Source organism: Aegilops tauschii, chromosome 6 (genome assembly GCF_002575655.3).
Source record: "Aegilops tauschii subsp. strangulata cultivar AL8/78 chromosome 6, Aet v6.0, whole genome shotgun sequence".
Lineage (NCBI taxonomy): Eukaryota > Viridiplantae > Streptophyta > Magnoliopsida > Poales > Poaceae > Aegilops > Aegilops tauschii.
Window position 1 is genome coordinate 88,611,136 of NC_053040.3, and position 17,576 is coordinate 88,628,711.

Sequence of the window (17,576 nt, forward strand, 5' to 3'; positions counted from 1 at the left end):
ACTCCCAACCTACACAGATTTTTACCCATCATGAAATAAAAATACCTACACAAATTTCTATATGGGCCTGGTATAGCTGGCCAAATGGGTCGTTTTTCTCGGGCCGGCCCATGAGCACGCCGGCATGGCCCGCCTTGGGCCAGGCACGGCACGGGCTAAACAGGCCGGGCCCGGCACGCCCTGGGCCGTGCCTGGGCCTGGAGGCTGGGCACGCGGGCCGACACGGCACGGCCCGATTACTTTTTTTTATTTTTTTATACATCTATATATGGCCCAACATGTAAAAATAGACTAAAAAACGCTCAATGCGTTAAATAACAGACTGAAAATATGCGGCCCACCATACTAAACAGGCCAACGTGCCGGCCCGTTTACTAACTGGGCCGTGCCTGGGCCTAGGGGCGCAGCACGCGGGCCGGCACGGCACGGCCCGTATAGTAATCGTGCCCTAGCGGGCCGTGCCGGGCCAGGCACGATTGCGATGGGCCGGCCCGTCTGGCCAGGTATAGGCCTGGGGTCCAGCCAGCGCAGCACAAGCCCCTGCTCTCCCTCCTCTCTCCTCGAACAGCCTAGGGTGGCTATGGGCATCCATATCCAGCTGGATAAGGATAGCCATACTTTCTGTTTGGTTGATGAATGAGGTTAGCCTATGTTTTGTTTGGTTTGAAGGTTGAATTTTGGATGTGGATAGCCTTTGACCGGAGCTGCTGCAGCACAAAAAATCAAGAAAAAATGATTAGCAGGTTGGATAGAAAATCAACGGAGAAAGCACACATCAGTACATATGGCCGCCGCAATACACGCAGCAAGTTTGGCCGCACAGCTAGCAAGGCCGGCTGCCGGCATAGCGCGCGCAACACCTGCTCACGGGGCGCACAGCATACGCACCTGCCGGACAGATGCAGGGCCGACAGCGCCCGCGCACGGGGCGCACAGCCGGCGCACCGGACGGAGAGAAGCAGGGCCAGCGCCGCCATCCGCAGGGCTCCGGCGGCCGCGCGCGGCACTCACCTGTGTTGGCCGCCGGCGCGACGGCCTCTGCTGACAAAGGAGGAGAGAAGGCAAAGGAAGGAGAGAGTCATGCCGCTGTGCACTCACTGTCGTCCCCGGGATTGGATCTGCCGGCGCCGCTGCGCGCTCACGGTCGTCGTCGGGCTTCGATCTGCCGCCGCGGCTGCAACGGAGAGAAGAGAGATGGAAAGGGGAAAAGAGATAGATAGAGCGGAGAAAAACGTTTCGCGGGCCGCGCGGCGGGATGCCCACATCCGCGAGATTTTCGCGGACGCGCATAGCCGCGTTTTGGACGAATATTCGAAGCATCTGGCCATCCCTATCCCAACTCGTCCGTGAACCAAACGACTGTCATCCACGTAAAAAACAGCTATCCCTGTCCAACAGAGGGATAGCCCAGCATCCAAACGCATCCTAACGCACGAAACGCATCCCAGCCCAAACGCCACGAGCACGCACGCCGCCGCCCAGTGTCTGCGCTCCGCCGGCGCCGTCCCCCCTTTCCCGGCCTTCCCCCGCCCCGGTCAACATCTCCCGCGTAGCCTGGCCGTGCCGCACTACTGCGGTGCGCCGTGCGCCCCCTGCTGGCCCCGGCCAGCCGGCCTCCCTCCGCGGCGGCGACGAGCAGAGCAGCCAACGTGGCGACGGCGGGCCCCCTCCTGTGCGCTCCGGCCCCGTGCTTCTGCCGCCGCCGGCTGTGTGGCCTGCTTCTGCCTACTGCCGCCGCGGCGCCCCTCCTCTCGCTGGTAACTTTCTCGCTGGTAGTTTTGGTCTTTGGTGAATTGGTGTATGCATTGTCTGATTGTCACACTGCATATATAGATGATTTAAACGCTGAACTGAAATTTAAATGGAATGGATTGTGTATGTGAGCATGTCTGTATGTCTAATGTGCTGATGGAACTCGGTTGATTCATTTTGCAGAAATAGAAGTTGGTGTTTGCTTCAATCCTGGCTTCATCACTGGCTCCCATCTCAGTATCCCACCATGCTCTTCAGTCGGAAGCTTCTCCCATGGCCGTGCCCAAGACAGTCACAAGCCCAGGCTCTGCTCTGCCGCCCATTTTCCGCCTTCTACCCAACCAACCCCGACGATGACGACCCTCCGTTTACACGGATCCCCAAAACCCCACCTCGAGCTTCGGCGCCGGCGCCGCCACCGCCGAAGCCCAAAGACCAGCCTGCCAAGATCAGCCCCGACGAGCCGGCACACTCCGACCTTCCCTTCGACTTCCGGTACTCGTACTCGGAGACTGACCCGACCTGGAGGCCCATTGGGTTCCGCGAGCCAACCCGGTTTTCGCCCTTCGGCCCCGGCCGCCTTGACCGGCCTTGGGACGGCGTCGTCGCCGCCGCCGTGCGCGCCGAAGGGAACAGAGAGGATGTTTGTGGCGGTCCGAGTCGTAGGGATGAGGTGCTTGGCGAGGCACTGTCGGAAGCGGAGGTGGCAGAGCTCGTGGAGAGGTACCGGCACAGCGACTGCTCCCGGCAGATCAATTTGGGTGAGTTCTTGGTGCTCTCAGCAACTCAGTGCTGAAATGGCGTTTCTGTCTGATGATTTTAGTTGTCCAAGCTTTCGCATTACAAATCCCAATCTTATTGCACATTTTATTTGATTGATGAGGGAATAACGAGTACTAGAATTTTTAGCATTGAATTTGGCCAAATCCGTGATAAAAGATTGCATATTTTACATTGTAATAAAATTTGGATCAATTGTTTCCATAGTACTCCCTCTGTCAACAAATATAAGATGTTTTAGATCACTAAAATAGTGGTCTAAAACGTCTTATATTTGTTTACAGAGGAAGTATATGGGAAGATTATGCATATTTGTGCAGATTATATTTGTTTACAGATGCCATTGTGCATATTTGTGCAGATTATGTTGTTGCAACTGTTATATTTGAACATTTGATCATTCGCGTAGCTCAGGAAAAATTGCATTTTTCTTAAGAAGCATTCCCTTGTTCCTGCTATAAATAAGATGTGTCGTATTCTCAGGGAAAGATGGTGTAACTCATAATATGCTCGATGACATCCACAACCACTGGAGACGTGCAGAAGCAGTCAGAATCAAATGTCTTGGGGTTGCAACTCTTGACATGGACAATATATGCTTCCATCTTGAGGTCATAATGTGTTGCCACATGCTTGAGAAAATTAGGGATTGAACTCTCCTTTTCTGTTGAATTCTGTTATCCATCAATTTCTGATGTGAGTGCACCATTTTGCAGGATAAAACAGGTGGGAGAATCATATACCGTAGCATAAATATACTCATCCTATATCGTGGCCGGAACTATGATCCAAAACAACGGCCTGTCATACCATTGATGTTGTGGAAGCCATTGGCTCCTATTTATCCTAAGGTTGTCCAAAATGTTGCTGAAGGGTTGACTTTTGAGGAAACAAAAGAAATGAGAAACAAAGGATTACATTCGCCACCGCTTATGAAACTGAGTAAGTTGGAATATTTCTAGCAAGACCATTTCGAATCACATAAGCGCATATTTCTAGCAAGACCATTTCGAATCACATAAGTGCATACTTCCATCTCACTATCTTGTTGCCAATATATTGTCGCTCCTATGTTGTGATATTTCTGTCTTGTGCAGCTAGGAATGGTGTTTATGTTAATGTTGTTGACAAAGTGAGAGAGGCCTTTAAGACTTTGGAAGTTGTGAGACTAGATTGCTCTCATTGCGGTACTAGTGATTGCAAAAAAATTGGTGTGAAGCTGAGGGTATGTTGTAACTTTCTAATGCTCTCTATGAATTAATCCCATCAGTCTTGCATTCATATGGAAGAACAATGAAACTGGAAAGAATTTGAATAAAAGCTCTAATCAAACAGGTGTGCTGGTGTAGTAGTTAACTTGCAGTTGAGATATAACGACCCTCCTGCAGTTTGCAGTTCGCTCGTCATATATGCAGCTAAAGTATATTATGCCTTAGAACTTGCTTATAATTTCAGACAGAAGACATCTCCTTTGCAACACAACAGTAAGAAACACTGGAGAGTTTACGATAGAAACTAGACACTCCTTTATCTCTTGCAAACATAGCACTTGGAATGCTTTATTTAACTTTGTTGTTTCTTTCCTTTGGTTTCATAGGATTTGGTTCCATGCATCCCTATACTATTTAAAGATGAACAAATTATTCTCTGGAGAGGGAAGCGGGACCAGGAGGACTCTGTTTCAGCTCATTGTGCTTCTTGGCCACAGTGATGCAAGTGCTTGTAATCTACTCCCTCCGTTCCTAAATAGATGACTCAACTTTGTACTAACTTTAGTATAAAGTTGAGTCATCTATTTTGGAACGGAGGGGAGTACAACCCTATACTCAGAGTAGCAGCTAGCTGAAGCAGGCCTGCTTTTTGGGTTACTTCTGTGAGTTGCATGAGATGTGTTCACTGGAGTATAAGGATCTGCAGTCTACAAGAAATGGTCTAATTGTTTGTCAGCATTTCTTGGCTGCTGTTTGAAGTAATTTTATCTTGAGAGCATGTGGACCTTACAACCAGAAAGTGGGTTTCTTTCTGGGTGAAGAGAAAGACAATTTCTAAGAGCATCTCCAGCAGCCGCGCTGGAAAAATACAGATTTTTGCGCGCGCAGCCGCTCCGGGCGCTCCAGCGGAGGGCGAGACGGCATCGCGCGCCGCTTATTTCGTGCGCCCACTTCCGCGCGCTACACACTCGAGCGCCCTCGCCGCACCCTCGCCACCGAGCCGCTTTCGGCCCGCCCGAGCTGCCTCCGGCGAATTCACCCGATGGACGGCCGCGCTGACATCCCCTTCACCTCTTCCTACACCCGCGACCCCTCCTTGCTTCGAAGCGATTGCTACGGTCAGCAGCTCTTCCAGCTGAGGGATTCATCTTCAGTTTTCGGTCCTCTAGGTTTCGCCCTCCGCAGTTTTGGAAGTGCCGGCTTGTTTCTGTTGCTTCATCTGCCTGATTCAGGATCGATGCTCGAGATTGAGACGCCAAAAAGCAGAATTTGTACAGACATGTGATTCACATCCATGCCATTTGAATCAAGAGCAGATGGTCTGAGCCTCAAATAAGCCTTTTAGCCGATGTTGGTCACACTTTTGGCGGATGGATTAACACATATTCGATAGATATAAGCAGATTTAAGACATATGCATGTGTGGCTGTGTGACTTGCCTTCTTGCGAATGTTGTTGCAAAGAGTTGATCATCTCAACTGGATGTGCTTTTTTCTGGCAAGTGGACAAGAAGATACTGGATATCCGAAGAACATGCCACCAGAACAAAATCATTTGCACCACAAGAAAGCTGTGGGTAACAAAAGTTGTCGTAGACAGACTGAAGACCATAAAAAATCATCACATTTTCAATTATAAAAAATTCTTCTCTCTTTGCATACACCACAAGATTTGCATCCTCAAAAACAACCTAAAATATACATTAAATATTTATATTTTTCCACCTAGCTAAACTCGTATATTTGAATCCTTTCAATCCCAGTTCATCTTTCTGTATACCTTTTGAATCGTAGTATGTATGTATGTACACGATGGTCGATGTATGTTACGAACTGTCAGTAACAGCGACGGCGGTGACGGAGCCGCTGGTGTCCTCCATCCAGGCGGCCTGCGTTTCGTCCCATGAGCGCGGGCGGACGCCGGTGCGGAAGAAGACGACCATCTCCAGCGCCTCGAACACCTTGTGCCTGTCCAGCACCCCGTTCCACATGCCGCTGAGGATGCAGTAGTTGGTGCTGTAGGGCTGGCGGTGGTGCGCGGCGTGCTGCGCGCGCGACACCAGCACGCCGGCGGCCTGCAGCGCCTCGACGCCGGGCGGCAGCCGGCGGCGCTTCTCGTGCGCCCACGCGTGGAACTGCTGGCTCAGCACCACGCACGCCGCGAAGGTGCCCGCGAAGGCGTGCGCGGCGGCCGGCGCGTGGGCGGCCGCGGCGGCGGCCTCCACGGCGGGGAGCGCGAGCGCGACGGCGCGCGCCAGCGCGTGCAGGTTGTTGCAGGGCTCCCGGCGCGTGATGGTGGAGGGGTGGCGGTGGTGGCCCTGGAAGGCGGCGATCTGCGCGCCGACGAGCGGCGTGGAGGCGTCCCCGTAGTTGTCGACGAGCCAGTGGTAGACGCCCGTGGCGAGGTCGGCGACGGTGTACGCGGCGAGGGCCGCGGCGAGCGGCTCGGCGTAGGAGCCGGAGTCGGCGGCGAGGGAGGCGGACGCGGACAGCGAGGAGAGGACGGCGGCCGAGCCCGCCAGCGTCCACGCGCGCTGCGGCCACGTGGACCGCAGCTCGTCCGGGTCGGCGCGGGCCAGTGCCGCCGGCGTCGGCGAGGCCGCCCGGCACGGCGGCGGCGCGCGGCGGTGCGGCGGGAGGGTGCAGCGGGGGGTCAGCGCGTACATGGCTGGCATGGCTTGGTCTCTGCTTCCACGTACGCGCGTGATCGGCTTTTGTTCAAAACGAATTCCAGCCAGAAGTTGTGAAGGCTGCTGGCTTTGTAGGAGTGGATCATAGGCTCATAGCAAATGGTGAGTCCACGACGGCGAATTATTAGTGGACGGAAATTTAACTCGTATGTAGTAGGAGTTTTCTCGCTCTCCCCTCGTCTCATCTCTCTCCCTCTCAAATCGCTTTCTCTCTGGAAAAGTGCAGGGCTATGGCTGTTTACTTGTGAGCCATGTATGTGGTGGAGTGATGAACTACGTGGTAACTTTGTGGTGGTGTTTGCGTCAAAAGAAGCCGCGTCTGCAATTTTGCATGAAACATCTCCTTTCTCCGACTTTTGCATGAAACATCACTTATCTTGAAGCTGCAGCCTAGACAGTGCAATGGAAATGGCCGAATTACACGTGCAAAGAATACTAAAATGGTTAAGCTTTTAGAACACACGCAATTTATGGTTTTGTCATTTTGCAATTCAAGGAATACATCATGGAGAGTTCAAACTGGATCGAAAATCTCAGTGGCTAGTGGCTGAGGGAAACCATGCCGGAAACCAAACAAGCAACGAAGCCCGACCACCCACCGTCAATATGAGGCCATCATTGAACCATACACTCACCCCCAATGATTGGACACTAGAGTGACACACTAGTCGTGTTGACCTCTCCGACGAACTCACTAGTCCCCCGTGGCACAACCGCACAAGGTCGCTCCCTCCCTCCCCGCCATGGCCGACCATAGTCCTACCCATAGACCCTTTACCACTGAGACTTTCATGCCCCCGCATCGCTCCCAGGGTATTCGGACCCTAGCCGTCACCTTGTCTCTCATCCTCCTTGTTGACGTATAAATGCATAGCCCATATTTCCTCATCAACTTAAACTTTTGGATGAATTGACTAGTGCGTGCAGTTCTACATGGTATCGGCTAACACAATTAAATTTCAGCCTACTTTTGGTCCACGTTTAGACCCGTGGAGCCACGCGTGAGGGAGAGTGTTAACGTTCACATTGTTAGCCTCGGCGGGGCAGTGGGCGTAGTGTAGCAATAGATGATGGGCATCGGTGGCCTCTCGTTCCGAAGCATTGCCTGTCAAACTTGTGCTCCATACGAGAGGTGTAGATGCTTGTGCCACCTATATCCTGAAGTCCAAGTTGTTGGGCACCCAAGTGCAAGGGTTTGCAATAAGTGACAACTCTCCCCCATTTAAGAACCAGGGCATCAATCCATAGAGATAACACACATAAGATCGGTCAAAAAGGACTGCAAAACATATTAAGGAACCATTTGTGCCCTAGCCCCAACAGTTCTACTGAGGTTGTCAATCTCATTGGCCTTGTTGGTAGTTGCAGCAAATTATGAGTGGATAATGTCTTTGGACTTTGGAAGTATTTTCGTAATTTTTGGATTAAATAAAAACTGAAAATAAAGGTCCATGTAAAAGTGTTTGCAGAACGTTTCTTATGGAGGAAATTGGACCGCGATTCATAGATTCACTGGTAGCATCTCCCAAAGCAATGACAACACATAATACAAGAATATGTATATGGAATGGCCAAATAAACATCCATAACAAATCATAGCATATGTTGAGATCATGTTATATTAGCCTCATGTCTATACACACATCTCATCTAATAGCTAATTAATGCTCCACCTAAGTTGCGCGAAAACCTCGTGAATTCATCTCAAGAATTATTTAATAATCCACGTGAAAAGTATTAAGCTGCTCCTTTGAAGAGAAAGGAAAACTTTCCAAGAAATCACAATCAAGATGTACATCATAATTTTGCCACCCAATACATTCAATCAATCCAGGTAGCTAGCTAGCAGCACGCATGATGCGCGAACGAACCGTACAAATTTAACGGTTTTTGAATTCACGAACCCAAAAGCAGAGAGGGCGCAAACATATGCAATGTCACCAGACTTTTCTTTTTTTGTCTTCTTTACGGGGGAGACAAAACTTCTTCTTGACGCCGAAGGAACAATGAAGCAACAATGCAGGTGGAGCTGATTGCGACGAAAGAACATTAAAGATGAAGCTGATTGCGACGAAATCGATCACACCTCCCATGCTACGCAGCTGCAATGACATGCAGAAACGTGAATCACATATATAGACACCGATCATTTGTGGTGGAGTTGCAAAATTAAAATTAAACGGAGCTAACTAGTCACCAGAATATATTCTGTTTTTTTTTACATATATATACATATAATGGATGTTGATGAATGAAATCAGTACGTACCTGTAGCATGCAGAGGCCGAGTGCCCTTGCTCGTGGGGCTGCAGCTGAGAAAGAAAGAAAGAGTGAAATTGAGAGTGGACCCGAAAAAGCCAAAGACAGAGCCTCTAGATTAGCAGAACAAGTATGCATGATAATTGGATATAAACGCCTGTTGCGTTGCGACTAATGACGTACCTCTTCAGCTCTTCAGCCTCTAGGACTCCAGATGTTGACCTTGGGACGGTTGGGATGGTTGTACGTCGCGTGCTTCAGCGCGGCCTCCGCTCTAGTATACCTTGCGCTGCTAGCCTCCTCGCCATGTAGATCAACGGAGAGTTGCTCGAGCGAAGAGAGGTGCATTATGCTCCAGCTCAAGTAGTCCAACTCCAAGCCATCTGGACCTAGGTGCTTTATCGAATGACGTATATCGAGGATGTTCCACACTTGGGCACCGAACGCAAGGCATCGAACCATAGGCATAGTTCCTGGCCGGAACCCTAATGGATTCACTGTAACACCTTCGAACCAGCACTCTGTCGCGCAAGGGAATCCATCAATATTAAGCGGGGAGCTTTGCGTGGCACGCTCTTCCATGGCAGTGTCCAAGATTGACTTCAGGTAGAGATAACGAAGAGCTGGCAGAGTCCCAAGGTCATGAATGTCCCACGGTTGCAGTTTGCGGACTTCTATCCATAGGTAGGAGAGGCGGGGATGCCATGAAGAACTAATAAATCCTGGCAGATTATGAAACCATCCATGCAACACAAGCCTACGGAGTTGTTGCGCTGGATAGGGCATCCAGCTGCTCTCCATGAGATCAATGCTCTCAGATGTAATCTCTAGGCTTTGTAGTTTTTCCAGGTTCCTTAGGGAGTTTACCAAAATATCAATTTTGTCGGGACCACACCCTGATGGCCAACTAAAGGAAAGCACCCTCAGCTCTGTCAGGAAGCGCAGCCCTTCCATATCATCACTGAAGTTTGCTTTGGTTAGCTCTTGGAGGAACGTCAAATTCCTATAGCCTACTGGTAGGTCTGTATTTTCTCTAAGATGTAGAAACATCAGATAACTTAGGCCAACAACACCCGTTGGCAATTTTTCTGCATCTACCCCATGCAAGTCCAATATCTGTAACAGCCGGAGATTTCCTATTTCCGTCGGGATCTCACGGAGTTTTGTGTCCCTTAATCCTAGGTACCTCAGTTGTAACAAATTCCCGACACAATGGAGGTTAAGACCACGATCATTTCCAAGATTACAATCTTCTAGATCCAACACACGCAAAACTTTAAATAGTGAAAGAGAAAGCATCTGATTAATAGCAGGACTAAAAACGGTGAAGGATCTCACTTGTGACATGCTCGTTGTAGACAGTTGAGTGCTGGTGAGCTCTGTCATTCTCTTCTGGAGGGACAGCCTGCGCATATTTCTTTTGAAAGACCAGTCTCCCTTGATAGTATCCAATATACTGATAAAATTATTTTCACTCGACAAATCACATATGAGATCAAGCATCATGTCATGGACACGACAGCCTTTTGCCCTACCATCGGTGTCAATGTTTATCGGTTGGATCATACTTCTATTGACAAGCTCATTGAAATAGCTCTCACCGAGCTCAAATAAGTCTTCACCTTGGATAAACCCTTCGGCTATCCATCTTTTCACCAACCGAGTCTTGTCAATGTAATAGTCTTCTGGGAATATACTTAGATACAATAAACAAGTCTTCAGATGGGATGGGAGATCATAATAGCTGAATGATAATATCTTCTTCATGTGCTCCACACTACCACCATTTGTAAGCCCACGACCAATAGAATTAAGTAAGTCATGCCATTGACCTTCTGGTTTTATCTGCTGATTACTTGTCAAATGGCCAGCTAGAGCAATAATGGCTAATGGCACTCCAGCACATTTCTTCAAGATCTCTGTGGAGACCTGCTCCAGTTCAGGAGGACATCCAGTCTCGCTTGCGAATATTCTCTCGTAGAAGAGCTTTTTGGAGTCACCTTCAGAGAGAGGTTCCATTGTATGGATAAGCTCATTATCAAAAGAGCAACATGCTCTAGAGACATCAAAATTGCGGGTTGTTGTGATTATTCTACTTCTGGTGTTATTATCCATAAAAGCTAAACTGATTAGCCCCCATGCATTGGTATCCCATATATCATCAACGACGATTAAGTACCTATCAACATGACATCACAAGATCCGCAGGTTACTAAGCCATTAAAAATATCTACAATAGCAAGAAGCATGCCAATCATATTGCAAACTAAGAGAATAGTGTTACTCGACAAAGAGAATATCCTTCCGTGTGAACAACTTTAATATGCCACACCCGCAAAAAAAAACTTAAATACGCCAAACACTATGATGCAATTTTAACTTTATCGGTTGTTAGAAGTGCCTATTGAACCATAACTCGAATGTGAGTTTTTTTTTCTTCGAAACGGAGGCATAAGATTTGCCTCATCTATTAAATAAGAAGAGAATAGAGTTTAGAGTTTTACATAACACCCCACGCTAAACGGCATGACAATTACTCGCAAAAAATTACAGTCCCAAGTTTTTTTGCACCGGCAGTGACCCATAACTTTGCTTCTTCAAGGATGGAGCCAAGGAGAACAGGCGGTGGTGCAAATTTTTTGCGAAAGACTCTGGCATTCCGCTCGTTCCAAACAGTCCAAGAGATGAGCATGGTGAGGGAGGTCATGGCATGCCGGTTTGGGTGTCGGTTGTCGGTCCATTTGTCCCACCACGCGTTGATGGAATCATCAAGATGGTGTGTTTGCATCGTCTCGTAGGATCAATGAAGTATGAGGGAATTTCCAACCATTGAGAATTGTGTGACCAACACAGGCTTGCATGTCTTCTATGCTTTAAACTGTTGTTCATGTTTGGAAACCCACCACAAAGTTCTAAAAAAATATCATGTAATAAAATTTCTAACATATTCAGCCACGACCCGAGATATGAAAGTGAAATGTTTGGTTATGGGCATGTGGCAATGTTAACTGTCCTAATTCATACGTCAATTTGAATTAATTACTTCCACCGTTCCTAAATATAAGTCTTTTAGAGATTTCAATATGGACTACATACGAAGCAAAATAAGTGAATCTACACCTAAAACAAAATGAGTGAATCTACACTCTAAATTACGTCTATATACATCTGTATGTACTCCATATTGAAATCTCTAAAAAGACTTATATTTAGGAACGGAGGGCGTACTATTTATAGCATGCATGATTTCGTTTTGTCTCTCGAGCTGTGAGTATAAAATTGAGATTTTGATGATACTAATTTCTAGTCGGGGTTTTCAACCTCGGACGCACCGTTGCACAACAACAAGGCTAGTTATAAATGTCAAATGTGTTAACAGAAAATGTACAGAATTGGAGTAAACACAAAATAAAAAAGTTGCGATCATGTTCTCAGCTTTGATCCAGATTGTTCCGTTATGTCAAATGTTATGCATGACCTTAACATGCAACATGCACACGGTTGACAAACAAAAGCCAGAATACAATATACTGTGTAGATGTATGTGGAAGGCATTGGATGAATGATGCGTACCTCTTGGCCCCTATCGATTGTCGCAGTAAACTGATGAGCTGCGTTTCATCCAACTCCGTTTGATTGAAACGTATATACGTTTCCACATCAAACTGGAAGAGCAGTTTTCTAAAAATCTTTCTTATGTCAGGATTCCGAGAGACTGACACAAAAACCCTACAATCGTATTTTATTTTTGCAGCCATATCATATACTGCTTTAGCCAGAGTGGTCTTACCCAGCCCTCCAAACCCAACTATGGAGAGTATCTGAAGCCCAGTTGCACCATGTACCAACTTGGCCATAATCTTGTCCCTTGCAGCATCCATGCCAACCGTCTTCTGGTTTCCGTACAGAACCAACAGAAGAGGGTCGATGGTGGTTGTAGTCCGTGGGGCTGCACCACCGCCACGACATCTATACCTGTCATCTCGGTTGGCCACTTCTTGCACATGCTCTTTGACACCTTTCACCGCGGTGGCAATCTCACGGCGAACCTTGGCCATCTTGAACAAGTTGGCCATTTTTACCTTGAGCACCTGGAAGTAACCCGCGTCGGGGGGAGGCACGGAGCCGGCGACGCACGCATCGAAGCTCTCCAAGAGATCCTTGATGTCGTGGGACAGCTCCGTGATGTCGCCGGCCCAGAGCATGTCCTGCCAGGGAAGTTGGTCCGGCGGCACCTCGGCGATGGCTCTCAGGGCGGCGTGCATGCTCATGAGCTCTCTCTGCAGATACTTGACATCTTCCTTGGCGCTCTTCTGTAGGTTGTACTCCTTGGTGAGGAGCCTGCCCAGCATGGGGATGATAGAGCTGACGGCGGCCACCGCGAGGTTCATGGCTCGCTGACTTTCGCTCTCCTGCTCTCTCTTGCGTGGTTTCTTGTGAATAACTATTTGCTGTGTGGGGAGCTGGTGCTGAAGGGTCGCTCTTTATAGACTCTGATCGAGCTTATGGCACAATAATTTTGCACTACATCAACTCTTCTTGGAAACTCGCAAGCACGTCTACTTCTTCTTCCTTTTTTCTTTTCTTTTTTGGCAAACACAACCAGTCTACTTGTTACCAAATTTCAGTTGCCTCATTAGTTAATTTCGGACTGCTGAACCACTCTCAAGCAAGTCAATGCAGCCCAATTTAAGATTGTATGATATTGTGCCGAAAAAATTAATAACTCGCTACCACGCGCCTGGCCTGGTCAACGATCTCCAAATCATTCAAATAATATACTCTCTTTGTAAAGAAACATAAAAACGTTTAGATCACTTATATTTCTTTATGGTGAGTGTAATTTACTCCGAAACACAAATGTGCACAAAAGGGTAAACACACTTCGTTTGGTACCGAAGTACCGCACGTCGCTTTTACAACTCGACAATACTCCCTCCATCTCAGTTTACAAGTCGTGCACGTGTACCTAGGTCGTTAATTTGGCCAATTTAATAAGAGACATACATTACAAAAAATACATCATTAGAAACTTTAGATGTTCTATTTTCTAATGATATAATTTTTATGTTAAACAATTTATTTTATATAAGTTAAATTGACGACCTAAATACGCGTGCAAGACTTGTAAACTGAGATGGAGGGAGTACTAAACCTCTCCCCAGCACTAAATACTGATGGCCGGAAGATTTGTAAAACCCACTGTGTCACTTTCATTGCAGACGAGATCCCTTTGGCACCACCTCTCTCTCTCTCTCTCTCTCTCTCTCTCTCATAACTACCTTTCGATAGTAAAATCGGTGGAGCATTATTCGTCGACAAAAACACCGCAAAAATCAAAAACAGCACCACCAACAAAGGCATACAAAATCAAAGATAATGTCTAAGGCAAGAAGACCTATCTACAGACTATGCCGTCACCCATGTTGGTTAAATAAATCCTTGCCTGCCCGCTCCAACTATGTACACACAACCATAAATAGTTATGGATATTCATGTCGATGGAGAGTAGACCAGTAATGGAGGCACTACCATACTAGTTTTAATTCTTTTTTCCTTTAGTGCCAAAGAAAAATTCTGGTTTTTTCACAACATTATTGTTTGTAGCTTTTTCAAACATATTAATTTGTGGTTTGTTGACCTGGGTTGTTGTAAACTGGTTCGTTGGTTCAACTTGGCCATGGATTGCGACAAAGGAGCTGACTTTACAGGTTTTTAGATTATTAGAAGGATCCAACTCCCCACCTCTACATCATGCAATGTTATGGGATGCACATAACGAAAATCTTATTCAAACAACGCTTAAACATCAAGGGCCGGCGAACGGCCTCCGTAGGCAAGAATATGACTTTTCGACCCACATGCGTCAACCAGGCTTAACCGGAGAGTAACACCGACTTATGAGAGGCCTTGGGCCCTCTCCCTCCAAAAGACTAGCCCATTAGGAGGGGACACCCTCACCCTTATAAGCCGTGTCATGTCTCCTCCCCATGGCCAATGTGGGACTAAACCCAACATCCGGAACACCAGAGATTGCCGAATTCAACAAAGATATGATTAGGGCCTTTGGCCCGGCGCAAAATAAAAACAAACAACCAACATCGCTCGTTGATGGCCTAGTTAATTTAAAGCCGGCTCTGTCTTGAGCTGTTTAAAAAGAATGAAGGTCAGATCATTCTGGGCAGTTGGGTCAATGTTTGCTTCAAACATGGCGATTGACCTGACCAACAACTCTGGACCAGGTCAGCAAGCAACATCGCGCAAGCGTGCAAGAACTGGCAAAACACTCCTGGGGAACCACGGTGGCCCCATGATGACCATTCATCAGGGCCGCCGCCCCGATTTTCATGCCATTATCACCGTCAGATGGCCTCCATGGTAGGAGAACGGCAAGAGGCCTCACTGGCATGCTCCACCGCAAGGCCAATGCCTGCGGCATCATCCGTCAGTGAAAAGCAGACTCGGTTTGCATCCTCAATGATTCGGCTGACGCATCCGTGGGCGATCGGCAAATTCCCTCGCCGCCGGACAAATGCCCTCGCGGCCGTCCGGCGTGAGGTTTTTGGCCATATTATCCTCCGGATCTGCGGAAGGGGTTGGAGTAAGGAAGAGTGGAAGACTGGGTTAGGGTGAGAGGCGGACGAGAGACGTCGACGGCTCACCCGCTTTTGCATGTTACAATTTCGTTGACATTGCAGATGGACATGCTAGCTAGCTGTAGTACATGCCAACTTGGCGGTGCGTGTGGCCTTGGCGCATACAAAAAGTTAGCAAGTTAATCGGCCGGCACGCCAGTCTGGATCCATTGATCCATCACATAGAACATCGTGGTCCTCTTGATGTGGTTAAATAAAATAAACTCTGCTCTAAATTGCGAGTGGCCGGGTTGTGCTTTAGGACTTTGTCATGCACTGATAGTCTCCATCGGCTGTCCAAAGGTCACCTATCTCATGTGATAAAATACAATTTTTGTTTTTGAACACTCACTATGCAAAAGTTGGTTAGAATTGTTCATTGGCTTCATTTTTGCGCGGCAATTTATTGACCGGTCATCACACGGCCAAACCAAAGTGGTTGGACGTCTTGTACTAACAAAATACTCCTTACCTTATAAAAGAACTAACCAAGACATGAAGCAAATAGTGCAAGCCACGATTGTTGCAAGTGGTGTGATTTAGTAAATTATCTTGTAACATTCTACGCAACTGGACATGTACTCAATTATTGCAGAAAACAAGGTAAAAATCGTACCATACAATCCGCCGACTATCAATGAACATTTCTTTTCAAAAAGAGGGTGAACGGACTCAGCTTCAGTGACTTGGAGAAGTGAAGTCACCGAGCGCCTTAGCCCCCAACATCTGCCACTCATTTTGCATCCAACGCATAGGATCCTCTCAAAGCAAAACAGACTCGGACTTGGCAGTTTTTCCAGTGAGTTATATAGCAGCAATTGTCTCTACGTCTTGCTTTGCAAAAACTAATTACATTGCATAAGAGAAAACTGACAGCACACCACTCCAGATCCAAGTATGACAGTACGAAATTAAATACAATAGGCAAAAAGAATCCCACTGCAATTAGGAAAAGTGCATGAGTTTGTATGGAGCAAAGCATAACAAGGAAATGGAGCAGAGCATACAATAGGCAAATATTAATCCCATTATTTGTTTGCAGAGCAAACATTAGATTGCGGCCCAAAGGTTCTCCTATTAACTCTGGCGGGCTGCAGCTTTGGAATCATGGTTATGCGTACAGGAAAAATGCCAAGTCTGAGCCTTTGTTACCTTGGATGAATCCTATACGTTGAATGTAAAATAAGGGGCAGATATTGGGGGCTAAGGCGCTCGGTGACTTCGCTTCTCCAATTCACTGAAGCTGAGTCCGTTCCGCTTCTTCTTGGCCTTCTTGTCGTGTTGCCTGGACATCCAGATCTGACTTGTACCTGATTTTCTTTGGCCGCCCTTTTGTGTTTGATGGAGGCGGGTTTTTGATGTGTGTTGTAGACGCTCCCGATCCCATGTCTGAATTCTCTGTTAATGGGAATGTACCAGTAGCTGCAACACTAGTACTTCTGGGGAACATGTGCAGCGCCTTCTCCAACTTCCTGTTCGTGATCACTTCCATCTCTCTGCGCATCTCTTTCCTGTGCTTGTCGACTGGTCTGCGCATTTCATCGTAGTTGCACGCTTCATCTATTGTAGTAGATGTAAAGTTTCTCTTCATCACCATATTTCTTACCAGATGTATCAATTTTGCAGGCAAGCCCTGCTGCGCGATGTTTAATTCTTGTGTGTCATGTTGTCCATGTACTTCGTCCGCGTTCCATGTCCAACGCCTTAGTATGTATTGATCTGGCACCTCCTTCACACTATACACACCCGTCAGTGCCGTCACCCTGATAATGTGGCAGCAGACCGTCTCGCTCATACTTGACTGTCAGTTCTTGGTGGACAAAGTGGCGGCCAAACTCCCCCATGGCAAGGGAACAACATCAACGCTGCGGGCCGCTCCAGCCTTGTCAAGTCGGTCTTAACATCACTCATGATCTACTTCATCACCGCGCTTGTCATCCCCGTGGGACCTCCGAGAGTATAACCAAGATTCGGTGGGCTTTCCTGTGGGTGGAACTGATTACGTTTCGGGCGGGAAATGCACGGTCAATTGGAAAGTGGTATGCCGCCCAACAAATCTAGGAGGACTTGGAATCCTCGATATGGACAAATTTGTGCGAGTGCTCCGGCTGCGCTGGCTTTGGTTCGCGTGGGTGGAACCTCACAAGGCATGGGTTGGCTTCGAAACTCCGTGTGACGACCACTAGTAGAAAAAGGCCCATTTGTCCCGGTTCATAAGGCCCATTTGTCCCGGTTCGGGAACCGGAACTA

General features: G+C 47.7%; 3 protein-coding genes across 3 annotated transcripts; 1 reads left to right on the plus strand and 2 right to left on the minus strand.

Moving 5' to 3' along the window:
- The first annotated feature begins 813 nt into the window (after positions 1-813).
- Positions 814-4,542, plus strand: LOC109734180 (CRS2-associated factor 2, mitochondrial). Its single transcript, XM_020293395.4, has 6 exons — positions 814-1,757; positions 1,936-2,513; positions 3,016-3,143; positions 3,249-3,474; positions 3,630-3,757; positions 4,130-4,542. Exons 2-6 carry the CDS (start codon positions 2,000-2,002, stop codon positions 4,241-4,243), a joined length of 1,110 nt encoding a protein of 369 aa, XP_020148984.1. The 5' UTR covers positions 814-1,757; positions 1,936-1,999; the 3' UTR covers positions 4,244-4,542.
- An 802-nt stretch (positions 4,543-5,344) lies between these two features.
- On the minus strand, positions 5,345-6,650 carry LOC109734181 (fatty acid desaturase 4, chloroplastic). Its single transcript, XM_020293396.4, has one exon. The coding sequence runs from the start codon at positions 6,415-6,417 to the stop codon at positions 5,569-5,571; it is 849 nt and encodes a 282-aa protein (XP_020148985.1). The 5' UTR covers positions 6,418-6,650; the 3' UTR covers positions 5,345-5,568.
- Positions 6,651-8,036: 1,386 nt separating this feature from the next.
- LOC109734179 (disease resistance protein RGA5) lies at positions 8,037-13,247 on the minus strand. Its single transcript, XM_020293393.4, has 4 exons — positions 12,265-13,247; positions 8,875-10,870; positions 8,701-8,744; positions 8,037-8,534 (listed from the first exon to the last, which is right to left on the minus strand). The coding sequence occupies exons 1-2, from the start codon at positions 13,080-13,082 to the stop codon at positions 8,887-8,889; spliced, it is 2,802 nt and encodes a 933-aa protein (XP_020148982.1). The 5' UTR covers positions 13,083-13,247; the 3' UTR covers positions 8,037-8,534; positions 8,701-8,744; positions 8,875-8,886.
- Between the last annotated feature and the right edge of the window lie 4,329 nt (positions 13,248-17,576).